This window comes from Canis aureus, chromosome 34 (genome assembly GCF_053574225.1).
Source record: "Canis aureus isolate CA01 chromosome 34, VMU_Caureus_v.1.0, whole genome shotgun sequence".
NCBI classification, from domain to species: domain Eukaryota; kingdom Metazoa; phylum Chordata; class Mammalia; order Carnivora; family Canidae; genus Canis; species Canis aureus.
Genome location: NC_135644.1, coordinates 13,362,478 through 13,389,821, shown reverse-complemented (window position 1 = coordinate 13,389,821; position 27,344 = coordinate 13,362,478). Strand labels below are relative to the sequence as shown.

Here is a 27,344-nt window from a genome sequence, read left to right as displayed (position 1 = left end):
ACCTGTCAGATGTGTCATACACACATCGATGGTGAGAATGTGCCCCCCATTCTCTGCTCTCTCACCAGGAAAGCACAGTCATTTCCGTGTGCTTTCTCAAGAGACTCTCAGCCCATTTCGGGAGGTCATGAAAGTGAACAGTCCTTCTGTCTACCCCTTTTGCCACCCGGCTGTCCCTTTCAGCCTGTCTCAGCATCCTCCTCCCTGCGCCCGGAAGCCTGCATGTGGAGGGGCCGCGTGGAAGGAATAGAGCTGAATATCCCTAAGTGTTCATTACATTGTCAAGTGTCAACAGCTTTCATTTCACTTTGAAAAATGCATCTAATTTTTCTCACATTGGCACTTTTTTACTCTCTACGTGAGATGTTCAGTTCACAGAAAAGCTGGATTATACCTGATGAGTATTAAAAAAAAAAATCATGATTTAAATCATTCTCCTTTCCTCTCCGGGTTCTTTGTGCTTCCCCGGGCGAGGGAGTGTTGGACACATACCCGGAGAAGAGCCCTTACAATGCAGGGAAACCCTTTAGCGAGGTCCCAGCCTTGAGGAAAGTCCCTCGTGATATATTCATGTTCCTTGTTTTTTTCCCCAGTTGCTGAGGCCAACAACTGCACCCTGTACCCTAGAACATTAACTTGTCACTAGGACACTCAACCAGGGTTTGAAGAATGGCTCTATTTATTGTGTGGTCTGAGATTTAACATCTTTAAAATATCTTCCTGTTCCAGTAAATAATTACAAACTACCTATAATATTTTGAACAATCAGTTTCATTCTCCATAGATGCTGGATAGTAACATCCCCAAGATATTTTATGGGCTACATAAATAAAGAATGCCTTTATATGTGCACAATAATTTTAAACTCTCATGGCACTATCGGATCATTAATAAAATCACGTGTTGGCTTTTTTTTTTTCTTTACAGTCAGCCATTGAGAAATTAACCCATGATTACCTAAACTTGTTTCACTTCCCACCACTAATTAAGGTAAGTAAGGTGTTTTGTTTTGTTTTTTTGTCTTACCGAGAATGTGCTATTTTATTGATGTACGCACCTGCCACATCCACACCTAAATTTGCCAATGTCGGGAACTGTTGTTTGAAGTGACATTTAATCATCATCTGTCTCACAAAAGGCCCTTTGAGTGAAGCTTCAGATGTACATAAATTGAACATGCTTCATTCCTGCAAGTTGAAATATTAACAATATATATGTGATAAGAACAACACATGTTACCTTAGTGGCTAGGGGGTGTAGGTACGAACATTGTAGCTTAGTACGGTGGCCTCCCACCTGGCTCTGGAGACCTTTGTCCCACACATAAGTCATTAAAGGGATTCCCACGCTAGGGCTCTGGATTATCTATCACTAGCATGGGGGGGGGGGTGGGAGGCATACCGTGTGAGTAATATGTTAGTATATTTGACATATTATTTTGAATATAGTCTAAAGGTATATGGCATATTGTTATGAGTAGATATTTGCAATTAATGCACAGAACTCTTCTTGTTCACTAACTTTAGTTTTCCATCTTAAGCTCCTGAAGTTTCATTTTGTTCCTCTGCTTGGCCCTTCCTCCTCGTCTGCTATAGCAAGCACAGAGCTGCTCTCCGGGAATAGCTCATAAATATGTGTTAGGAGACTCTCAGAGTGCAGTTTCAGTGCATCTCCAGGTGCTAAGTGCATTTCTAGGGTAAAACTGCACCATGCAAGATGCACTGTGGAACACGTAAGATGGTGACATTCGGTTGGTAGCACGTGAGGTCAAGCACGCAGAGATGTTCTCAAAGGCCTACGATATCATTTCTCTTGCTTTGAGTAATTGTGATTTGGAGCTTAATCCAAAATAACCAAAAGTGAATCAGTAGGTAAGAATGGAAACACTAGTGCTGAGAAATCACGTCTCTTATAGGAGAAGTAAAAGTAAAAACACAACGTACCATTGAGGATAAATGGAGCTTGGTTTTTCTGTTCTAGGACTCAGTAGATGAACCTAAAGAAAATGAGGAAAAAATAGTGAACCTTGAACTTGTTTTTGGTTTTCACTTGAAACCAGGAACCGGCCCACACGTAAGTCGCATTTTAAATCCTTTGGAGAAATTTCAAGCTCATTTACCCTTTTTTTTCCTCTCTCAGAACTCTAGGATTTCATACACTTCCCTCCTGCCCCTGGCCAGCCAGCGAAAACTCAATTCTGAGTAAATTTATGGGCTTTATAAAATAGAATTTGGTTGAAAGGTTTCCGGCTCCCTATGTAATCCAGTCTTTGAATCTTACTCCTGAAGAGTCCTGTGTGAGGCCGCCCAAACCATCAAGGAAACTCCCAGCAAAGCACAGGGGGCGGGGGAGCACCAGCATGCTGTTCATGCTGCTGGGCTTTGAGCATCCCATCTTCCTGCTCCTGTTTCACAATGCTGAGAGTAAAATGACACTGAGAGTAGACATGTAGGCAATATGGAAAGCCTGATTGTCAGCTCTAAACAGGACAGCAGGTGGCCAGCCCGGGTTGCTCAGTGGTTAGCGCTGCCTTCAGCTCAGTACCTGATCCTGGGGACCCGGGATCGAGTCCCACGTCAGGCTCCCTGCATGGAGCCTGCTTCTCCCTCTGCCTGTGTGTCTGCCTCTCTCTCTCTGTGTCTCTCATGAATAGATAAATACAATCTTTAAAAATAAAATAAACAGGACAGCAGGGCATTTGACTGACACTCATTCCATCAGGCTTTCACTTTATGTTAATTTTAGAGTATGGCAAAATTATTTGACCTAGGTGGCATATGAACTAGAATCACAATAAGTTTATGTTACTTTGGACCACCGTAAATAGGTAGTCATAATGATAACTTCTATTAATTTTTTAAAAGATTATTTATTTCAGAGAGAGAGAAAGAGAGAGCATGAACAGGGGGTTGGGTAGAGGGAGAAGAAGATTCCCCGCTGAGCAGGGAGCCGCACATGGAGCTTGATCCCAGGACCCTGGGGTCATGACCTGAGGTGAAGGCAGATGCCTAACTGACTGAGCTACCCAGGCGCCCAATAACTTCTGTTAAGTGACCGCTTATTGCATTCCAGGCATACAGTTTTGAGGTGTAGATGCTACTTCCCCCTATGTAACAAATGAGGGAGCTGAGGCTCTGTAGGGTAAATGCCTTACCCAAGGATTACCAGGCCAGCAAGTAGCGGAATAAGGATTTGAACGCAGGCCTCTCTGACCCCAGAACCAAGCTCTAACCTTCTGTACCACTTGTACCCTTCCCCTGAGGCAGACAAGAGATCTTGTGAGTACAACTCCTTACAACCCCCAGCCGGTTGCTCTTGTAGGGCTAGTGTAGGCTCAGCGGGCCCACTGGCCTGTCACGGATCACACCACACTTACCCCAGGCCATTCCTGGAACCAGGGTTTGGGAGTGACTGGAAATTGTTATGAGGGGTTGATTTTCACCCAGGGCTTCAAAAGATAGGCTTTCTAGACACTGACAGAGCATCCTGCGTGCACCTGCAGGTACACTGGTGCTTTTGCTGAGTGGTATCTTTACCTGCCTTGTTTTGCCAAAGAAACTGGTTGACTGAAAACTCTGACTCCACATTTCTTGTATACGAACACTTTCCTTTCTTTCTGGGAGCGGGTCACTGTCTACTCATTCCTGTTGTTAGAAGCAGCTACAGAAAGTGGGGCAGGAGAGTAAGATCCTCTCCCTCCAACAACCCGGTGCCCTTCTAACCCTGAGATTCTGTAGCTGTGGGCACTCCCAAGTCCATCTGATGGTAAACACGTTATATATTTTAATTTGCTTCTTTGATATCCTCAACTCCATGGCACTTAGTACTCTTTGTTTAAACCATTTTATGACTTGTAGGTAGTAAAAGAAGAGGGAAGGATTTTCTTGAGAGGGACTTATTGAAAGCAGTCTCAACCAAGAAAATAATTTTCCATTAACAAAGAAATGACTTGTTAACGTGGAAAACTAAAAAATACATCTTTTTGTAAAAATCTGGGTAGTATAAGTGATATTTGAGACTGAATACAGCGGTCTGTTTTGGGCCACAATTGTGTAAATTTCTTGAGCCGTAAGTTTTCACAAGACCTATAGTCATTGCAATTTTTGACAGTCTGCTGATCCTTGGTCATGCCTACAGGGGAATAATTTCAACCATGCATTCAGCAGCACATCATTCCATGGAAGCACAGTGGATGTGCATTGAAAGCAGATGCAGAAAGGGGTCAGAGAGGATCATAAGGTCTTTTTGGTAGAAGTGATGCTTCGGCTAAAATTTTAAAACCATTAGAAATTATTCTGAAGGGAGAAGACATGGAAGGCAAAAGGAACAGCATGCGCAAAGCCTCAGAAGCATGGAGCCAAAATGAACACACGGGGAACCCTTCTTATGGGATCTCACAACTCACCTCAAACAGCACTGCCTCTGGAACTTAGCGTGAAGCGAGTGGACTAGTGTGGTGAGAGTTAAGGCCAGAGCAGTGGCTGGCAATCAGTAAAAGAGCTATCTTAGGTGCTAAAGAGTTTGAAGAGTTTTCAGCAGGGAGTAGATAGGATCAGATTTGTTTTTAAAAGGTCTCTAGGCAGCCCGGGTGGCTCAGTGGTTTAGCACCGCCTTCAGCCCAAGGCCTGATCCTGGAGACCCGGGATCGAGTCCCACGTCCGGCTCCTTGCATGGAGCCTGCTTCTCCCTCTGCCTGTGTCTCTGCCTCTCTCTCTCTCTCTCTCTCTCTCTCTCTCTCTGTGTGACTATCATGAATAAATAAATTAAAAATCTTTAAATAAATAAATAAATATCTCTCAGATGCACAGGCTAAAGTGAGAAGGATTGGGAGCAGGCAATGCAGACAAGTAGGTTAAAGGGGACAAGGAGAGGAGGCTATGGCAGTGCCATGGAAGTGCCACAAGTCCAAGGACTCGGAGATGGAGCTGATCAGATTGCGTCACCAGCTGGAAATGGGGTGGTGGGGTGGGGCAGAGGAGCCAAGATAGAGATTTCTAGTGTGGGCAGCTGGATAGATGATGTTACGATATAACAGATCAAGAGTGCAATGTGCAAAGTGGATATAATGCCATGGTGCTAACAGTATGAAGAAGGGACTGGAATGGATAAGGTTAACCAGGAAAACCTTTTTTTGGAAGGGTTGAGTTTTGAAACGATGCTTGAAGAGGTTCATGGTCATTTGCAGATAACTTCCTGAATATAGTATTTAAAGCTTATGCTTAGAGAATACTTCTCTCTAAAGAGTTCAGGTTATTTCATAAATGTCATCTCATTTATCCCCCTGGCATTTCTGTGAGATGCATAAGGTAGAGTATTGTCATCACTGATCAGGAAACAGAGCAAGAGGAAGTGTGTGAGCAGCCTTGGGCAAGGGGAGGACAGAGCTCGGACTGGAAATTACATCTTTATCATTACCTTCTTCTTAAACATGTGCTAGATCTCATACCTGACCCAAGATATTTAAGCCGTCCATAAATTTTCATAAAATAATCCTAGAATAAATTACCGTCCAGTTCTAAACTACCCCATTATGCCAGCCTATACCCCAGCATTACGAAACATTTTCCAAAAAAACGTGCTCTGAATTGCAATCCCAATGCCCCTCATGAAAATCTTGTTACCTTGACCTTTAAAGGTACAACCCAAGAAAAAAAGACATCCTCAAAATCCCAACTAACTGAGTTCTCATAAACCCATCTTCACAGAAAAGGTGAAGCCTCTCCGTGACTAGAACATGTTATAAGAGGACATCGGTGCTTTGCAAGTTCTCTCCAAACCTGGGTTTGCATAGCAGGGAGATCTGCTTGACCATTCCGCCTTTTCTTTTACAAAGAAAATGAAAGACAGGTTCTAATTACAGCCACTGGGAATAACAGACGACAGGGACTGTATCATGAAAATAGTAGCTACATTTTCCCATTGCATCTGAGAAGGCCCACCAGCTCCACGACCACTTCAAATTGGTATGTTGGTTCAGTTAACTGGCCTACTAAGAGGAAAGAAAGAAAATATGATCTTATACACAAATAAACCAATACACGTAGAGGAAAAGGCCTTTTGTTGTAAGACCTGTCACGTCAGCCTTTTATTCTAAGAATTCAGATACCATTCTATGTTTTAGCCTCATTTTACAACCAGATGCATTCTGACACAAAAGGGAGGTTGCTTTGCTCAACTGAGGAAAGCCATTCACATCTGAGGGCCTACATGCTGGCTTGAGTGGCCAGGTGCCGCGTGTGGCCCTGCTGTGGTCCGTCTCTACTGCCACATCCTCCGGAGGGCCAGGACCTCAGCCAGCTGAAGCCCCATACATACCTTAAGAATTCTTGCACAGATGGAAGAATTTTTTTTCCTTTGTGAGACAAACTGGCAGGGCAAATACGATTGGGCCAGAGGTTTCACTGACCACTTAAATTAACAATAAATGAGAATGGGTTTTACTCATGTAGTTGACGTACTTCTAAAAAGTAAGTTACTAAAAATAAATAAATAAATTAATTAATTAATTAATTAATTAGAAAAAAGTAAGTTACTAAGTTAAATAATGCTACGCGAAGAGGCAACCCTGAACTTGTGACAATGGAACTGTTTGAAATTGGGTCTTCCTCAGCTCAAAATTCTCCCGTGCTCAGGCCCGAGATGCTTATGATAATTATTATTATTTCATACCTCTGCCAGACACTGTGATAAGTACTTCACCTTTTTCTCATGTAACTGTTACAATCACCATCACAGGGAGCGTTATCCCTCTCTCATGTCCAAGAGGAACTGAGGAAGAGAGAGGTAAAATTCCTTACCCAGAGGCCCCACCTAGTTAGGGGCAGATCCAATCCAATGACTCAACCACTGTGTCTTACTCTCCTTTCTGGAAAGTATCATCATCCCCTCAAAATAGGCATATTGGTAAAAAAAAAAAAAAAGAAAAGAAAAGATAATTTGGTGTGTGTGGGGTCATCTAATACTAAACTACCACTTTCTATTTTGTGTGGAGAATGCCTTGTGTTTTGTAATCTGAGGCCTTCAATCTGGCACAAAAGGAGAAAGGCTTCCAGAATCTCAGATAGCTCCACACACCGCCACCCTAGGGTGGCAACCACCCTTTTTCACAGACATACTCAGTTCCATAGACTTTATTATTATATCTTGTATAAACTTGCCAGTCGAGAATACTGATTCTCCAATTGCCAAGGAATAAACTCTCCAGTCACCTGGCAGTTTTCTCACCAAGAAACTTTCTGAGACTGTGTCATAAAAATTCAAAAGCGGGATTATGAAGAAACTATCTGAGGCACTGTGCCTTCCATGTGCGTACGGGACGGTCAGACTCCCCCTCACCCCCCAAGTCCTTAATCCCTCCTCCCTCCAATGAGGCACAGAAAACCTGTGGGTCTGAGTTGATACCCACGACGGTCAGGGGAGAAGCCTGGGAACCAACACACCCTGGCTACACAGACCCCAAGACAGAGACAGGCTTTGGACTGCGGTACTTCCTACCAGAGGATGGTCACTTCTGATTTTCTTTTGAGTGGAATTCTGAAGGAGCAAGTGAATGGGGAAGAGAAACTAAGAGGAGCACTTTGAAGGTGCGGAAGCAGAATGATGGCCCCTATCAGAGCAGAAGGAGTTTTCCATCCACCCTGTCCCCTTGGCCCCTTCCACACAGGTCACAGGCAGCACTTGGCCCCCTTCTCCTACACCTCACGAGAAGCGATGCAGTCAGTAAGTAGTTCATTCTCAGGTTGTTTCATCTAGAGGTTAGAAGCACTTTTTTTTTTTTTTTTTTTACAAATACTTCCCACCTACTATTGTGCTTTTAGGTCTTTATTAGTGGATCACTTATAAAATGTTGCATTTAATAAACTTAATTGAATCTCCAGGCCCTTTTTCAGAGTACTGTAAATATCAAAAACTGTCAAATAGGGCCTTTTTTCCCACTCTTGTGTAATTTTTATAAATGGATAGATAAACATGAATAAAATAACAGGGCATAAAGAAGAGGATTTTGTAAGGAAGTAAAAAGCCAACACTTTTTGTAAATTTTGGAATACACACGGAGCTTTACTTTGATATATCTTGCATTTATTAAAAATGCAGTGTAAGGAAGTTTATTCCCCATGATCAACTATTTTTCAGAGGAAAAACCTATGTACACATACATGTTGGTGTGCCTGAGTATATGAGCTTGCAGTGGCAAGGTTTTATATGAAATACAACTTCTTACTGACTGTGAAGGAACAAATGCAGCTCAGAATATGACTGCATGACTTGCTGCACATTTCTAATCACAATGGGGCTATACTTTCTCAAACAGGTCAAGCAGTTGCCTACAGAGCAAGAGCAGAACTGCTCAGCACATACTTCCTGATAGATTGATGGCCACATGTAGGAATGGCACACCAGAAAATGTCTAATGATGGGAGAAAACAGCCCTGAACTCGTAGTGTCTGCAGACCTCCATAGCACAGATATTTTCACCACGGGCAATTTCAAGTTACCAATCGGATGTCACTGATCTTAAAGCTGAGGAGAGGTGTGAGCAACCAGTTCATGAGGGGAGCTCCAACACACCACTGGATCACTCATGGTCTTCTTAATCAAGACCCTGAATTTCTTTTAAAATAGTGAACAGCAAGGAAGTATACATGATAAAGCATAGGTCTGACCACAAGACAAACATTATTGTTGGTTTCCAGTTATAAAATATGTGTCATTAGCTCAGAGAGCTCCAGTTGCCTAGTGAATCCATAGTTGGCTCAGATTTCCTTGGGTTGCCGTTGATTGGCTCATACAAATACACTGACCATATTCTATGAATCAAAGATTAGGATTTGAGTTTGTAAAGAGTTAAGAATATACTTATGGAGGCAGAGAAACAAAATTTAAATTTGTGATTGTCTTTTTAAAATGTTCCAACAGTCATAGTTGTTGGCTCCATGATGACAGGCGCAATTGATCATAATAGAGGACATCTTTGCTTTTAGAAGCAGATTTTCCAAAGCCATTGAGGATCACTGCAGAGAGAAGACCTTGATAAGTCACAATAAGTTGTGTTTTCTGACCCAAAAATTAGGTCTTGAAAATAACCAACTATAGTTGGGACTGATTATTTGAAATGAAATTAAAAGCACCGCATCGGAAAAGCAAAGATGTCGGACAACCATATCAATCCTGGACATCAGGATTTGGACTGAGAACAGCTCATCTTGTAAATAATGCCTACTAACTAGGCCAGTGTGTGGGGGTTTTTTCCCCCAAAAGTCATAATTTTTTGCATCACCTCTGAAATCATGGGAAGGGAGGAGAATTTAATAGTCAGAAGAACTGTTTTTATATTTGGAGTGTCCTGGGTAAAAGTCAATTTGCAGCCCTTTTACCAGCATTTAAAAAAGCTTAAGCACTAATTAGGTAAGCTAGAACACCGTCTATATTGGTTAAGAAAACTGGTCTTGAGAATAGATTCTTAATTATTCAAAAATCAATAGCAAGACTTACTCCCCCCACCCCACCAAGATGAATACCTAGTACCTTCCAATTTTAAATGGCGTTTAAAAAAAAAAAAAAACTAAACCTTAAAACTAAAAAGCCCTTTCCAAACATGTCAGCTAACATCTGAACCATTTCAGGTAGTCAAGTGTGTAATGCATCATATGAAAGTATGTCTCACTCGATTTCTCTCATTTTATTTTAACATCATCCCTAAAGTCCCTTTTTCCTACGTAACTCCAATAGCAACCCCCCAAAAGGCAATATAACAACCTTATCTCTACTGGTGTCTAGTTGGCACCAATCTGCCCTGGCCTTAGACACAAGCCATTGTTAAGGGTATAACGCATTTACATATTTTGCAATAAAACATCAGTTATTTGCATTACTGTGTCAAGTTTTATTTGATTCTTTCACCTAAAAATGACTCATTTTCCTTTCTTGTATTTTAAAAACCAACTACTCTAAGCTTGTTTGAGAATAATCAAAAATTGCCCATTTAGCTAGAAGTCATTTTCTTTTCAAAAGGCAAATGTTATTTAATCTTTCAGCTGTTCATTGTGCCATCATAAATACTTTCTTTTCAGCACAGTTGTGGGGACTGAAATGAGCCCGCTAATTGCCTCCCATTCCGACTGACATGTGGTGGTTTAGTGGAAAGAGAACACAGCGGGGAGAAGGAAATAGAAGGCTGAGAAAATGAGAGCTAATTATTTTCACTGCCTCATGTCAGGCTCTGTGTCAGCCTTGTTTTTACAAACTGGAAGGTTGAGCACTAAATAAAACAAACCGGCGTCATGTTTTTATATACTGGCAGTGTCATGGAAGCAGCTGCACATCTCAAAGACAATATAATGCCTGCGTTCGCATGGACACCATCTGACAGACACTGTGAGCCACAGCTAATGAGGACATCACAGTGGTGCCAAGTGAAAGGTGCTGAATTATGTATGATTCTTCATCAGTACAGCAATAGTCCTGTACATCATTATGAGACATTGTTTTGCTGAAGAGATTAAAACATTCTTAGTTCCAGACCCTGCAACCTATACGCGCTGAAAGAGGTTATTAATGGAATTTTTAGGGAGAGCTTCTTGTGGGTTTCTTTTTGGTTGAAAAACAAATCTCGTGGGACAAAGCCGTGATGGGTCATGACACCGTATAGATAAAGAAGAGAAGCAAATTAACCGTACTTGCATTATCTTCTTTTTAAAGCCAGCATAATAAAATAGAGAGTAGCGGGGTTATCCATAATGATAAATAACCCAGGTGCTATCACGGGATGTTCCACTCTCCTGCCTTTAAAACAGCAGGTTTCAGCAGCTGAGCTACATAATAGCAACGCCTGTAAAGGAGCCTTCGGAAGCCTAAATCATCAACATCTTACTACTTTTAATGCCAGCATGACCAACATTTCTACCGCATTTTTATTTCATCTTATGTTACTTCTTATATTTTCCAACAGTCACCTGCTAGGAGACAGTTTTCCCTTCTTCCCCCCTCTTGAATCTTAAAAAGTTTATTCCGACCTCTGTTTCATACTTGAAAATGTTTCCTCTGTACAGGCCTTTCTGAGGTGGAGGGGCCTCTTTGCTAGAATCTTGAGCAATCCCTGGTGATTTCGCTTTTTCTCTCCATCCATGGGAGGGGGTGGGAGGAGATGGAGATAGGATTTTGAAACTCAGATGTCTTTACCATTAGACCAGGCATGCCCAGGACCTAAATGTAGTAAACTTGCTGCAAATCTCTGCATTTTTCTGAGTCTCCGTCTACTCGTCTGTAAAATAGAGATAGGGCTATCAACAACAGGGTCAGGATGGAAGGATTAAGTAACACGGACAATTCTCAAAAACATCATGCCAAGTGAAGAAGCCAAACAAATGCAAATGCATACTGTAAAGTCCCAGTTTTGTCAGGTTCTAGAGCAGGAAAAATAACCTATGGTGATAGAAACAGAAGAGTGGCCACTTCCACTTGTGCGGGGAGGATCCGCTGGGAAGGGACATGAGGAAACTTTCTAGGGTAGTGGGGATATTTAGTTTGAGTGGTTACACTGGTACATACATTTGTCAAAATTCATTGAACGTGCACTTAAAAATCTGTGCATCTTATTGCTTGCAAAGTATACACCTCAATAAAAAACACATCAAAAATTTTTTTGCCTGTAATCTTCAGGTAGAAGTAAGCTGTGGGAGCCTAACAGCCTAATGTGGGATATGTTTCCCTCTGAAATGTCCTGAATAATCTTGGCCTTAGATTCTTTATATTTGCAATAAAACTGGTAGGAAAAGAGAGAGTGAGAGCAAGACAGAGTGTGAGCAATCGATTGATTGTTGTCTCTGAACTGCCCAGAACTTGAAACAACATTTAAGTTAATGCTATCTTCAATCCCTTTTACTATTTGTAAAATTTACCTCTATATGGATCATTTCTTTGTACTCCCTCCCTCCTTCCCTTTTTTTTTTTTTTTTTTTAGTGGGAGGGAGAAGGGGTGTCTATGTTTGGCATCACTTGTACTAGCTTGGAACTCCAAAGAATTTTAAACAGCTTGCAAAGAATGTAATAGTGATTTCTCACAAAGAGATACTTAATCTAGCATTAACTGAGTGTTGTTTAGGATTTTATCTTCACAGTGTTAAGAGTTTCTGTTTTACTTGGCCAGTAATCTTAATTCAGAAAATTTTTTAACATAATTGGCAATGCAGAAGCGGTGCAAATGGAATGCTTTCTCCTCCTCCATTAACCACACACTTGCTTCTAAAATTATCCAGGTATTTCAGCAGCTGCCCAGATAAATAGTACATATCCTGGGCACCCAACAGAACTGTCATTCTTTTCATCAGTTGCAAATGCAAAAACTCCCCTCTTCCCAACAAAATTCCATTCATGTCTTGTAGATCTGCATTGAGAGGCAGATGATCCAGTGAGTGGAAAGGTGTGGATAATCATTTGTTGCTATTGAAAGCAAAGAACATCCCAGGGCCCAGCACCACTCCTGTGCTAGTGTCTTTTTCCTACTCCTTAGTAGTAGCATTCCCTTGAAATGTTCATCAAGATACAAATTTGAATACTGAGAATGTCCTCTTGGGTGGGTATCTAGCTATGAAAAAAAAAATCCACAGTACTCAGACCTGTCCCCATGATTGGCTTGTGCAACCAGATGGAAGTGGAAGCAGAAGTCATGCCTAGCCACGCGGCCTGAGCCAGGACTGGAGGGAAATGTGTGTGACTCCAAATACTGGCCAGATAAACCAAGAAAAGAAGCATACAGACGGTGGAATGGCACCATCTGCACTTTTAACAAGGACCTTTGTCAATAAGGGAGGGAAAATAGGCTATGTTGGACTCATCAGAGATTCCGTATTTCAGTCCCTGCCATGGGGACTTACAAAGGAATTCACCACGACAGTCTGGACTGTTGTCTGTTGACACTAGAAGATGGGACTCCTCTGTACTGTAATTCTTACTCTTGTGAACCCGTACCAAGGAAAAGTTCAGGATTCAGAGAAGACTGAGGGTTTGGAAACCTGCTCATTACAGCAGCAAGAGACCACCTAGGATCAATTCTGAACTCCACGTCTTGCTGTCTGTGTCATCCTGCTCCAATTACCTCATCTCTCTATGCTTCGGTTTCCTTGGCAAGACAGGGCACTCAGGCTGTCAATCACATCTCATAGCCACTGTCCTCCAGACATCCAGTGGTTCCCACTGGTGGGGCTCCATTAGGATCTGCTGAAACGAGAAAGAGCAGAACTGGTGTGATATAATCCATCTCTGTAAGAACATACTAGTTTCTTCCTTCTATTTATCTCTTAAGACCAGTCCTTATGTTGCCACTGGCCACACCTTCTTCCTTTTTGCAACACTGATAATTCCCTGGCACCAGACTTACTCAGTACCCTCTGGATCCCTAAACTCCTACCCAAGAAGGATGCTCTGATCCAGCCTTTCTGCTCTGGCCAGATCCCTTTTCTAAACACGCTGGACCATCCTGCCTACGAAAGCTCACTCAACTTCTGGCCCATTTCCAACCTTAGATTGCTGCTAGACGGTGGGCCCGCTAGTCTGATACTCATTGGAGCTGTGTTGGTAACTAATATTAGTAACAGTAATTATAATTGCTCATTTGGCTCTGGCACTGTGCTGAGTACTTTATTTATATTATTTCATCCTCACACAACAACCCACTCGTGAATTAAAAACATTGAGATTTAAACAGGTTGTATATTGGCTAAGGTTGGGAAGAAGAGAAGGGACAAAACTGGGATTCAAACTCAGGGAGTTGGACTTCCAACTGTCCGCTTTCACCTCACTCCATGCTATCCCCCCGACTCCTCCAGTAATGGCTTAATGCATACCTCTTTTCTGTATATCTCTTTTCTGTATTATTTCTATCTTAATAGTCATCAACACTTTAAACCAAATAAGAAAGTAATGGAGCCATTGCAGACTGCCAGGGTGAAATAGTTTGGAAAGGGAGTCCATGGAGGGCCCCTACAGGCTCTCAGATACAAAGTTGTCTGCTTTTGACTTCTGTCTTTCAGGACTGAGAGCTGTTCACGAGACGTCCAAAGTGACTCTTGAATGTTTCCGATTCAGAAATCAATACCCACATTTCTGTCACTCACATCAAGCCAAAATCAATACTCCACCCTGGCAAAAGTGAATTTTTTTTATTTTTTATTTTTATTTTTAGTGAATTTTTTTTGAATCCGAGCCCACATATCCATGACCCAGTCCCAACTGCTACCAAGAAATGGAAAGGGTAGCAATTTTCCATTTAAGATTCTATATTAGGCCCCTAAATACGTGGACTTGTTGCTTTTAGTGATGTGCTTGATGATTTAATTCACCTTACTATTATGAAAAGGTTTTCAATGATCGATTGGTCAAGAACTCATTACATGGCATCCCGTCTCAGTTGGGTCCTGTGGAACTCAATACCTTGTTTAATTCCTGGTAGTTGTGAGCAATGCTCATTGACAACTTAATGACTCAATGTGCAGCAAAAATGCCAGGAATACCTGAGGGTAATAAGAAATTGAGCAGAATTTAAAGAACTCCATGACTTTATTTGTGGGTTACTTTTCTTAACTAGGCAACCAGGAAATCATAGATGCCCTGAAAAACACCTAGCAATGATGGCAAGGCACTGACAGATTTAAGTTAATAATTTAGGTGAACGCTGCATATTCTTTTCCTTTCCCACACAGCTTCCTAATTTAATGAAATGGATAAGGCCCCCCTTGTCTTATAATGCCTTTGAGTATCATTTTATTGCTTCTGTGCTATCTTTTATGGTTTAGGTAAAAGCCTTTCTTCCAGATAAGAAATTTGACAAGGAAAAGCTCTGTAACCCTATTACAGGGATCCTTGTTTTGCCAAGTTGGACTCTGGGGAACAGGGAAGCAGTTCCTACAGGGAAAGAGCTGTTGCCATTAGCTTTTTTGGTTGTATTAGCAAAAGCTTCTCTGGTCCTTCTCTCCACTTGCCTGTTGTGGATAGCTGGCCTCGTTGTGGAGCTCTGAAAACCATCCAGTGAGGACATCAGCCCTTCCCTAAGGGTGGCCCCTTCAACTTTGGAGCTAGACAGCCTTGCACTATTATAATCCCACCTCCACCACTTACTGGCCAGGAAAGCCTAGGAAAGTTCCTTATTTATCCGACCCTCATGTTTCTCACCTAAGGGGGAAAATAAACCTAACTTGCAGGGTTTACTGTGGACATCAAACAAAACAGCACAATGTAAGTAACCCAGCAGCATGCCTGGAGCAGATTAAGCACTCCACAAATGTGAGTTCCCACCAGCCAGCCCCTTCTCCACAGAGATCTGCTCTGAGCGTGTGCACAGGAGGGTGTGATCTCAGGCGTGTGAGGTCAAGGCAAGTTCTGGGGCTGTGAGGTAACAGTGGAGCAGAGGGAACCAGGCATTTACACACAACCTGAGGTCTTTCACCTGTGATTTGACTAACTTAATTCCAAAAACCAGACAGGCAAAAGATAGAAATAAATTCCTCTTCTCTAAGGCTTTTCATTCTAGCCACTGCTTGAGGAGGCTCTTGCCATTTCAAGAGAAGAGCGATCATGACTCCAGTCATTATCCTGTCCAGTTATCTCCGGGCCCACGTTGCCGGGCAGCAGTGGCTCCCAAACAAAAAAATACTGAGAGATTTGTCCATTCTTAGCGACTCGTTTGACTTCTGTTAGCCAAGAGCCCAGTTTTCACATTATTGAATAGACCTTTTCCTTCACTAATTGGCTCTCCATCTTGTGACTGTGGCTGGCCAGAGGGTCACTCCCCTCAGGCCTGGGCCCTGCTTGGTTCTGCAGTTTGTCTAGAAGCTTTCCTAAAACACTGAGCTCCCCTGCTTTCTGTTGAAGCCAACCAATTTTCAACAGCTTCTTTGTTAGTGCTTTTCCATAAGAATTTTGTCTGAGCTTGCTCAGGAGACATTCCAGGTCTACTCCACTAAGAGTCTTTTCTAGTTTCAGCATGTAAGGTGTTCGGCACATTATCGTTAACCTCTCAGAATCTTTCATTCTTCAAATAAGAGGAGGTGAATTTATGGTCCAAGAGTCCAATTTGGTCCAAAGACATAGCTTCTTTCTTTTAATTGTACACACCATGTTTGTCCCTCAATAATTTTAATATTAAATTATTCATACAGCCAAGTTAAAAAATATTTACAATATTTACAATATTTCCTATACCCACATCCTAGATTCAGCCATTAACATTTTATTTTACTTGCCTTATCACCTATCCGTCCACCTATCACTCTAGCCATATATCAGTCCTTGCTTTTTGATGCATTTCAAAGTAATCTGCAGACATCAGTACACTTCCTCCTAAATACCTCAATATGTTACAGTTCAGTAAGAAATACACACATCTTAAGTATACATTTGCTGAGTTTTGACAAGTGCATATGCCTATGTAACCCAAACCCCGATGAACAGAGTATTAGCACTGTCAGAAAGTCTCACCATGCCCCTTTCCATTCAATCCCCATCTGCAGAGGCAACCACTTTTCTCAATGTTTTCCATAGGTTGGTTTTCCAAACCACAGATTGGTCTTCTCTGTTCTAGAATGTCATATAAATGGAATCCTTAATATGTTCTTTTTTTGTATAAGACTTCTTTCACTCACTATGATGTTTCTGAGATTTATCCATGTTGTTGCATGCATCAGTGACTCGTTCCTTTGCATTGCTGAGTAACATTCCATTCTACAAATGTATCACCGTTCCTCCATCCTCCTAAAGATGAACACTCAGCCCGTTTCTAGGGTTTTGTTTTGTTTTGGGGGGAGGGGTTGGCTATTATGATAAAGCTGCTCAGAACAACATTGTACAAGTTATTTTTCATCCCTCTTGAGTAAAACCTATGAGTTGAATTTCGGGGCCATTAAATAGATGTTATGTGTATACAATACAGATATAGGTTTACAATAAATTGCCACAACTTTCCCCAAAGTGATTGTACCATTTACACTTCCACCAGCAATCCAGTAGTTCCAAATCCTGGCCAACATTTGATGTTATCAATCTTAGCCATTTGGTGGGCATATAGTAGTATCTCATTGTGGTGACATTTTAATTTACATTCCCCTGGTGACTAATGATGTAGCATACTTTTTCACTACATGGTAGTTTTACTGAAAATTTAATTAACATCACTGAAAAAATCTAGAGGTTTCCCATAAAAATCCAGATATCCAGCTTTTCGTGAAATATCAAGGACCTAGCAAGACTGAGTTCATAATCCCACATGGGGACAATCAACAGAGGCTGAGCGGCAGCTGTCCCTTTAGGGCGCATGCCCTTTAGATCCCCAGAATCCTAACTCTCCCAATGCGGGGAGTTCCTCAACACATGGGCCAGTTATCAGTCACCATATCTCACATTTGCGGTTTTCCTTCCTGTTAAGAGGAAAGGGAGCTATTTCTTGAGCCCGTATTATTATCAATACTGAATAAGTGAAAGTTAGATCAAGAGGGCCTTATATTTCAAAGTGGCAAGTCCACATTTCTTTGTGTGAATGAAAAAATATTCCGACAATGTTTAATATGTAAATTAAATGGGTCTACTTTGAAAGATTACAATTTAGGGCTCTATAATGAAACTGCCTGGCTTTACTCATTTTTATTATCCACCTGGCTCCATTAGGATTTTGAGTTTGCAACTCCTATGATAGAACATTTATACTGATGAGTTATGTCTCAAGACTGCACTAACTGGGGGTTATTTAGATATATAAAGAGATCTAATTTCATGTCCTTTTTTTGAAAATGGGAAAAAATGCTTCAATAATAGTTCATTCAGAAAACTTCATGTGTTATAAAACATTGAGACTAAAACAAACTGTTTTACTTTTTGAAATTTTATAATTTTGCTTTTAATTCCAGGATTGTAAGTGGAAAATGTATATGGAGATGGATGGGGATGAAATTGCAATAACCTACATCAAAGATGTGACATTCAACACTAACCTACCCGATGCAGAGATTTTAAAGATGACAAAGGTAGGGTTCTATTTACGGCTTAAAAGCTTTTTTGAATTCACAGATATCAAACAAAGACATTAAAATCCCCCAGCAGTGTGCTTTTGTGCTTGTCGATGTTCACATCAGCTCGGCCTCAAGCTGGCTGTTGAAAGGCACATTTTATTTAGCAGATTGAGATCATAATAGTTTTTTGTTAAAATTCCACGTATGCTGTGTGAACTAAAAAGTACTACAAAAAGTGTCCTTTTTTTTTTTTTAATTTTCTTCTTTATTTCTTTACACTTACTCCATCACTTACTAAAGGAAAGAAAATGGCAATAATGAAAATATTTACCTCAGACTTGGGGTCATTTTAAACTTTGAAAAACTTGTAAGGAGGAAAGCTTTCTTGGTTGTCTTCACTTTCTTGATGGACTGAGGCGGGGTTATATACTGAGGCACGTATTGACATCTTCCTGGCTTTCTTGAGTTCACACCTCTGGCCAGAGAACATCTCACTACTTTAGGGTCAGTGGGAGAAGCATGCCTATTAAAATGCAAAAGACAGACTCAGAGAAATGCTTAGCTTCTCCTCAAAAAGGAAAAAAAAACTTCAGTTCTGCCCTAATAATACTGAAAAAAATACGTAGGTGACTTCAGTAGTAGGTCAACAACTCAGGTAACTAGCCATGATATCCACTGGACAGTCACTCGCAACTTCACATAAGCCATTCTTGAGTACACTGGGAACTGTGTGTTTGGTTCAAGTAAAGAAAATGGGGTGGCAGCAAAGAAGAACCTGGGTATAAACACAAGTGGGGAAGTGAAGAGTCTTCAAAGCCACGGCATTAGACTTGCAAATGTGTTCCTTCCGAGGCACAAGATTGCTAAGCATCCAAGTCCTTTTAATTTACAAGTGTATTCATCAAGTCAATTGATTTGATATTCATTGTTGGAATCTTCTGAGTAACCGAGAGTTATTTCAATGGTATTATCTATCTGTAAAGGTTATGCTCTGGTTTTAACTTTCCTTTCATTTGTTGGGACTATGTTCTGATGTCTTGAAGACTGGACGGATACTTGCTCCTTCCCCCCAACCTCTGTCATTTAGAAGCAAGATCCTAGTCTTTGCCTGCTAACAAAGGGAAGCTGCTCACAGCAAAAATGAGGGGGTAGAGTTGTAAAGCCAAATACAGGTGTTTCTGGTATAATGCCACATGTGCACTCCCTAAGAACCACATCTTCCGCAAAATCACACCCCAACATTAACTGGGCTCATAGGAAAAATAGGATTGGGGCAGACCATTTAAAATCTGCAGACTTTTTAACATCGACTAACATTCTAACATTGTTAGAATGTTAACAATCCTAATTAAAAAAAAAAGAGGAAAAAAAAAACCCCAGCTAAATCTCTATCACACGTGCTTTGTACCCATCTCAAGGCCAGTCAGTCATTTTCAACCTTAAAACTAGAATGAAGGAAAAAAAAAAACAAAACTAGAATGAAGGGGTGGAGGGTGGTTAAGAGAGTGGAGATTCACTTATAATAAAGACCATTTTCATCAAGACTAAAATAGGATCCAAGGTGTCAGAGTGAAAAAGTTTCCTTCTAAGTTCTTTTGCTGGTCTAATAATTAAATTGATGTAGATAGATTAATAGAAGAATTTAATTTCGTACAGACAGGAGCCCCAAAGATATGAGACTCAAGGGCAAGTAGGGCAGTTGAGGCTTCTATGCCATCCTGAGCTGAAGAATGAGCCAGGGGCCTGGGCCTTCAAAAGGGAGGAAGGCAATTCACAGGAAGATAAGAAGAGCAGATGTTTGGTAATTAGAAGCTTGCCTTGCCTTGCAGATAGGTCTTTCAGATAAAAAGTTATCTCTGATAATAGCTCTCTTTCGGGGCCAGGTGCCCCATCTAAATTCTTTTAGGCAGTTACAGAAGAGGTAAAAGTTTTTCTTGAGTCTGTTGGGTTTTGATGACCTTCAGCTGAAAATACAATTCGCATGCCAAAGTGACGTGTTTTGGAGTGACATCTTCTCCCCTTGAAAGGCTTCTTCATTAATCCTTTGTTTTAATACAGTGGGGAAATGTCACTACAGTTTCATCTGCACACACAGCCTGATGGCCCCGCATACAGGTTAGTTGTAGAAGCCACTAACCCAGCCACTTGCACCCAAGGAAGGCATGTCTGGGTCTATATTTTGTTAAGGCTTTCTCTTATACATGAGAAAGCTTTCTACTGATGCTTTAAAACATTAGCATGAATAATGACCTAATGATAGGATTGAGTGGTGTATCAGAGAAGAGAAAATTGTGGGACTAAGAGTAGCTGTTTATAATAATAGAAAAAGATGTCTTGTGAAAACCAGCATCCAAAACATTAGCATGCTGTGAGTAATCACATGTGAACCAACAACCTGATTCTCATGATACTCTGACATAATGGCCTATATGCCAATTGCATATGGCACAGCTGGCCTCAAAGATACATGCTATAGCAGGGCAGGCTCTACACCATCCTCACTTTTTGTTTTTCAGCCCCCATTCGTAATGGAGAAGTGGACTGTAGGGATAATGGAAAATCAGACCGTAGAATGCACCGTCACCTATGAGGTAAGCTTGGTGTTGGGGAGGGGTGGGTGCTGGTGGCTTTACCATCAGTTTCTCAGTGGGAATTTATTTGCTCCCTCATAGGGCTTAAAATTAGAAGAGAAACTATTTAACCAACATGAATATGGGAAGATTAACATAATTACTCTAACAAAATGTTGGTAAGGAAAGAGAACAGGATATTCTCACCTGGATAAAGACTGAAGTAGTCATTCATCCATTCATCAGTTAATACTGAACATCTTCCACATGCCATACCACATGTTAGGTACTGGGGGAGACCAATCATGACCAAAACAGAGCTTTGCCTTCTTGGTGCTTAGTGTAGGGGTGAGGATACATCAGTGATTCTTCACAAGGATAGAGCACAACTTCTACTATTACCTGGTAGGCAGAGAGGTCTGCTATTCCAAGCAGATTCTATATATTTTATATATAGAAAAATAGAAAAGCTGATACTTTAAGAAAATATGCTATTAAAATTAAAATTCATATATTTAGCAAATACCTACTGACAGTTACTGTTGTATAGTTAGGATATACTAAATCTGTCGTCTCTTTTGAGGTTTATAGTCCAGTGAGAGAAGACTGACAATAAATAGGAAATAAGTAAAGAGTGGTAAGTGAAAATAGTGAGACTTGGGACATGAGACTGGGTGGTTAGGGAAAGACTCCTCTGAGGAGGAGGCAAGAAACAGCAGAGGAAAGGCAACCCAAGCTCCTGAGGCACGGAGGACAATGACAAGGATATTGGGCCGTGGACAGGCCAGATCACAGAGCTTCACAGGGTCACAGCAATGCATCTGGATTTACTAAAAACACAGCACAAAGCCAACACGAAGCAGTAGACTGCTTAAAATAACGTAATTAGGGCAGCCCGGGTGGCTCAGTGGTTTAGTGCCACCTTCAGCCCAGGGCGTGATCCTGGAGACCCGGGATCGAGTCCCACATCGGGCTCCCTGCATGGAGCCTGCTTCTCCCTCTGCCTGTGTCTCTGCCTCTCCCTCTCCCCCCACCCCGCCCCCCGCCCCGTGTCTGTCATGAATAAGTAAATAAAACCTTTAAAAAAAACATAAATATGTTTTTTACATCAGCAATATCTTCATGGCTGGTGGGACATATGCTCTACAAGGTAGAGAAATCCTGCAGAAACAGGGTGGAGGGGAACACACAGAGCACAGTCTTGTTACACATGGAGATATCAGTGTGCATCTGCCATCAAAAGGACATGCATTTCATTCATTCATTCAATTATTCATTCAGGAAGCATTTAGTAAGAATCCACCATGATCTAGGCACTGTAATAAAAACCTACACCTGTTTTATCTCATTAACTTTGTATACATACTGAAAGACAGATAGCATCAGCTTCATTTGGCAGCTGGAAGAAGGAAGGAAGCCCTGAGGTTTGGGGTAGTCAGTGACAGTCAGTGTAGTCATACCCGGATTCTCTGACTATAAATCCAGTTTCCACTCTTGATCAGCTGTCCTACTCATTCCCTTCCCAGCAGTAAGATGAAGGAACTCGGGGGTCCCTGGGTGGCTCAGCAGTTTAGCACCTGCCTTCGGCATGGGGCATGATCCTGGAGTCCTGGGATCGAGTCCCACATCAGGCTTCCTGCATGGAGCCTGCTTCTCCCTCTGCCTGTGTCTCTGCCTCTCTCTCTCTGTCTCTCATGAATGAATGAATGAATGAATGAATAAATAAATAAATAAATAAATAAATAATCCTTAAGAAAAAATAAAAGATGAAGGAACTCAGCCTCAAACTGGACTCCATGCACTGTGGCATTGTGACGATCTTCTGAGCTGCCAGATTAGCTTTTATTTGGCATTAGAAATCCAGACCCTGGCCACCTCACTTATCCAGGATGACCTGATGCTGGAAGCCAATGAGTATTAGAGCAGTTACTTATCCTCACCAGCCAGGGAGCATAGGTTATCAGGGAGAAGGTGTCTGAAAAACAGCATTAATTGTAAAAGTGTTGCCTGTAGGACATAAAACCTAACTAAGAACAGTTGACTGGTCCTAAGGAACTTGGTATCTAGACTATTCTGGAATCTGTTGACCAGTCTCCAGTTTGCAGGATAAGCCTTCTTTTTAGTAACTGGACAGTTCTAACAGCCAGATTTCATCTCTGCCTGCCTCAGTTGTGGAGACATACCACACCAAATTCTTTTCTTCTCCTTGCTTTCTTCTTCCTCCTCCTTCTTCTCATGGTCTGTGATGATGTGCTACTTGTGTCTATAATGGTCACTTCAGAATTTTTAAAACATATTTTCATAACTATATTGAAGCCTGAGAAGCTTTTGAACCTGATTTGTAACACCTGGTGATGAAGGGCTTTAGGACGAGAAGGTGTCCTCTCCTTTTTCTAGTCCTTATTTTTAACTCCTTATCCTGTCTCACGTTTGCATCTGTTACTGTGCACCCTCCATAGGGATAATTAGTCCACCAAGCTGCCCACAGTCCCCCAATTCCCCAGATGATCTGAAGCAGTCGTGGGCAAAATAGTGGTGAGGTATTTATGTATTCAAATCTGTTTTCAAGTGCTTTAAGCAGAAGAAACAACTGTTTTTCATTGCTCAGTAAACAGAAAGGTAAGTAGAGATTTGCCAAATAGAATACATTCTGAGAGAAGACAACCACATTTTGAACTACTATAATCCGCTAAGTAATAAACTAGTTAAAACTTTCCTTTTAATCAAATTACCATATTTAGGCAAACTGTACAAACATTTCACCTAATGCATTATGATAATAGTGTTCTAAGGAGTTAAACTGAAGTGGCGTGATAATTTGATTCTATTTCCTTCCTATCTTATAAACATGAGCTGTTGGTCGTGAGTTTCTTTCTTTCTTTCTTTCTTTTTTTTAACAGAGTGATGTTAGAGCTCCAAAAAGTACGAAGCACATCCACTCTATTCAGTGGAATACAATGAAACCTCAGGATGAAGTGAAAGCTGTCCAACTTGCCATTCAGACATTACTTCCCAACTCAGAGGGCAACTCTAGAAGCAGGTCTGACTCAAGTAAGTTAGATATATGCCAGACTCCAAAAACTTAAATATTAAATTCTCATACCAGGGATAAGTGCCAGTCTGTAAATAGACATAGATTTCTAATATTATAAGACTTCCTTCTTTTATCTTTAGAAACTGGTTTATAAACAGACTGTATGGACAGCAGTATTTATGGCCTTATAAGTAGGAATATAGTACAGTAAATTTCAGTATTTGGATAACTATGATAGAAGATGAAAATTAATGATTATGTTATATGGGTAAGTAAGAACATATTCGTACATTTATACACATATATATTTAGTTTCCAAAATTGGTCCAGCAAACATTCCTATGAAGCCAGTGGTATGACTGGGGCAATTTCTTGAGTCCTGAACACCATGGATACATCAAAGTATAAGAATGATGGGGGAAGTGAGATTCCCGAGGAAGAGAGGGGAAGAGGAGAGGGGAGAAATAAAGATGAGGAAGGATAGAGAAAGAGAAAACATGAAATGCGTATGATGGACAGTGGTGACAGTAATTACAGATGCTACACTGAACCAAATTAGAAATTACATAGGGGAAAGCCAGCTGACTTGCTGTTAAATTGGTCATTATTTGGTAGACTCAGGGAAGAGGTCCTGACCTTCACCTTGGCAGGTCCAGAAAGTTAGTACAGCCCAGAGATAGGCTCTGCAGGACTACAACGAGCTAACAGGCACGTGAGAGTTGGATGCATAAACCCCCATGCAATTTTACCCAGAGAATTACACCTGCCAAATGAACCAGAAGTACATGTTTTCTGATCAGTGCATTGTTTTTCCCAATAAGAAAATACACCTGAAAAGCCATATCAGAAGGTTCTTTGGTAGCATGGAAACAAAATAGCCCTATGGCTAGTATCACTGAGTTATGCAACCCTACCTAATATGTCCTCTACTGTAGGACTGGCTTGCCAAGCAGAATAGGATTTTTTTCTATGTCCACCAACCAGGGGGCTGAGAATCCTGGGCAGTACTCAGAACTCAAAATTTTTGACAGCATGCTGGACCTGCTTGCCTTTGTCAACACAGTTGATTAAGTTGTTTTCTTTCACACTCATTATGAGAAGGTATTCTTGGCCACCATGACTGAACCGGGGTTTTTACCAAGCCTTCTCAGCCACGAAATGCATCTTCAGACACCCCTTACATCGTGCTGTTTCTATACGTGACTAACCCAGGTCTTGATTCTCACTAGCTGCCCTCTCAGAACACTGCATTTCTAAGTTCTTCTATTTGCTAATTCAACCATCTTGTCTTGCATGCGTCTTCCTATCATGCCTTAAAAGAACTTCTTACTGTACTAATTTCCCCCTCCCAGTAAATTAATATTTATAGGGCATATTTTACTTCTGTAGGGCTTTCATAGCCATGATCCTATTTGATCCCTACAACACTCTTGTGAAATCTGTGGGGGTCTTCTCTCTCAACTTCTGCTGTGTATTTCTCTTTGACTAGAAGCTAGTTTTCTGTTTTCCAACCCACATGACACAAAATAGGTGCCAGCTGCCTTGAAGTTGACATGGTTCAAATCCCACCACTTTGGGCAGCCCCAGTGGCACAGCGGTTTAGTGCCACCTGCAGCCCGGGGTGTGATCCTGGAGACCTGGGATCGAGTCCCACGTCGGGCTACCTGCATGGAGCCTGCTTCTCCCTCTGCCTGTGTCTCTGCCTCTCTCTCTCTCTCTCTCTCTCTCTCTCTCTCTGTGTCTCTATGAATAAATAAATAAAATCTTAAAAAAAAAAAAAAAACAAATCCCACCACTTTGAGAATCACCAAATACTTTATCAGTCCCAACTCCAGATTCCCTGGAGTACGACTTATTTGTGCTGTTTTTTTCCCAAGCATTCTCCTCTGTATCAGTTAACACTGCCAGCAGGAAGAGGTGGTGGTAGGTGGCAGTACCTAGTGGGGGATGCAGGCAGTAAGGACACAGTGTGCAGTGAATTGTAGCCATGTGAGTGGAAATAGACTAGACATTCCCCAAAGAAGACAATGGGCAGATGTCTAACAGGTGTTCTGTACCTCTCTGAAATCTAAATTTTAGGCGAGAAAGCAAATCATTTCTCTAAGAGTTAGGAATGGTCAATAGCCTTCAATCTCCCAGTGGAATGGCTTTAGACAAACCTTTCCCTCTGATTATTATGAACAGGAGAGGTTGTAGGATAGAAGGAGGGAGTGACCTCCCTTCGGCTTACCCCAGTTTTACCTGGTTTGCCTCCCCTCTTCCTTCCTCCTCGTATTTTTTTTTCCCTTTTGATGTAAAAACTCAAAGGATACCACCTGCATCAGTTAGGATATATGTTTTAGCTGCAAGTAACAGGAAATCCAACTTCCACCAGCTTTCTCCCAAATGGACCAAAGTGTAGTCCCAGGAATGGCAGCCTCAGAACCAATAGGAACTTGTTAGAAATGCAAATTCTCAAGTCCAACCCCAGACCAGAAGAGTCAGAAACTGGGGGGAGGGACCAGCGATGTAGGCAGTCGAAAGTTCTGAAACCACGGGTTTTAACTATAATCAAATGTGCTATCTCCTGGAGAAGACGCCCCGAAGACGGCTGGGCTCGAGTGCAGGGAGAGAAGCTGGCTCACCCGCATGAAGGGCGAGGAGCAAACCTTTCCTTGCCTCCACTCTGACGTCCTCACTATGTCGCCTTACCTGGGCCTCGCTCCTCCACAGTCATAGCCATCGTATAAAGAAATGGCAATGAGCAGAGGACAGGAGGGGCCCATGCCTTTCCTGCTCTGGTGTGGAGGGGTGAGAGAGACTTACCCCCCCCCCCACCCCGCAGACGACCCCTCAGATTGCTCTGGCCAGAAACTGAGCAACTTGTCCGTACCTCACCACGACACCTCTGCATCTGAGCAGGCCAAAGTCGGCCATGAGGGCCAGAATATGGGCAGCTTCCCCCCCCACCCCCCCACCCCCTGTGCCCTCGGCCCCCATGAGGGGGCGGACCACCAACAAAGCCAAGGCTCCAGTAGAAGCTAAAATTTCAGGGGCGCCTGGGTGGTTCAGCGGTTGAGCATTGCCGTTGGCTCAGGTCATGATCCCTGGATCCAGGATCGAGTCCCCACGGGGAGCCTGCTTCTCCCTCTGCCTGTGTCTCTCATGAATAAATAAATAAAATCTTAAAAAAAAAAAAAAGTAGCTAAAATTCTAGAGAAGTCAAGGGGAAGGCAAGAAGGCACTGTGGCTTGGTTGAAGCTGTGAGGAGGGTCTGGACACAAGAGGTCACCTGTGTTGGGACAAGTCACTCACCTCCGAGATGCGGTCCCCTGTGCGGAGCAGTGAGGCAGGGGCTTCTTGCTGGAGACAGGAGTGAGCATGCTCTGTTCCTCTCTAGAACCTCCTGGCAAGCGTGCGAGGACAGCTCAGGGAGGACTAGGAGGGAACTCAAAGATGTGACTCAGGCCCTGGGGAAGACAGTAAAGATCCAAGGTGTGACTTGCTTATCCACTGAAACAGAGCTTCCTAAATGGTTCTTGTTTATTTACCATTTTCTTTTACCTTCTCTTCCTGTCTGCCATGAGGCTTCATTTTTCATGGAAAAAAAAAACCCATATCTTATTCCTGAACCTCACAATCTCTCTTCTAGAGACATAAGCTGTCTTTCTCCCAGACAATCCCCAGCTGTCTCAACCCCTGGAATCCAATTTCTTTTATCTGCATTTAGGGTTCTTGAGGATTTAAAAGTTCCCGTTAGCAAAAAGC

General features: G+C 41.9%; 1 protein-coding gene and 1 long non-coding RNA gene across 7 annotated transcripts in view; one reads left to right on the top strand and one right to left on the bottom strand.

Moving 5' to 3' along the window:
• MAP3K20 (mitogen-activated protein kinase kinase kinase 20) overlaps positions 1-27,344 on the top strand; it is a 175,270-nt gene that overhangs the window by 145,223 nt on the left and 2,703 nt on the right. For all 6 annotated transcript variants that reach the window (XM_077883138.1, XM_077883139.1, XM_077883140.1 and 3 more), the window contains 5 exons: positions 928-990; positions 1,981-2,073; positions 17,892-18,008; positions 20,510-20,584; positions 23,464-23,614. In XM_077883138.1, the coding sequence (XP_077739264.1) occupies positions 928-990; positions 1,981-2,073; positions 17,892-18,008; positions 20,510-20,584; positions 23,464-23,614 (499 nt within the window). The remainder of the gene's footprint in view (positions 1-927; positions 991-1,980; positions 2,074-17,891; positions 18,009-20,509; positions 20,585-23,463; positions 23,615-27,344) is intronic.
• On the bottom strand, positions 783-27,344 carry LOC144304631 (uncharacterized). Its single transcript, XR_013371556.1, has 5 exons — positions 26,892-27,344; positions 18,325-18,516; positions 13,094-13,215; positions 1,944-1,996; positions 783-1,187 (listed from the first exon to the last, which is right to left on the bottom strand). It is a non-coding gene; the product is annotated as an uncharacterized LOC144304631 (long non-coding RNA).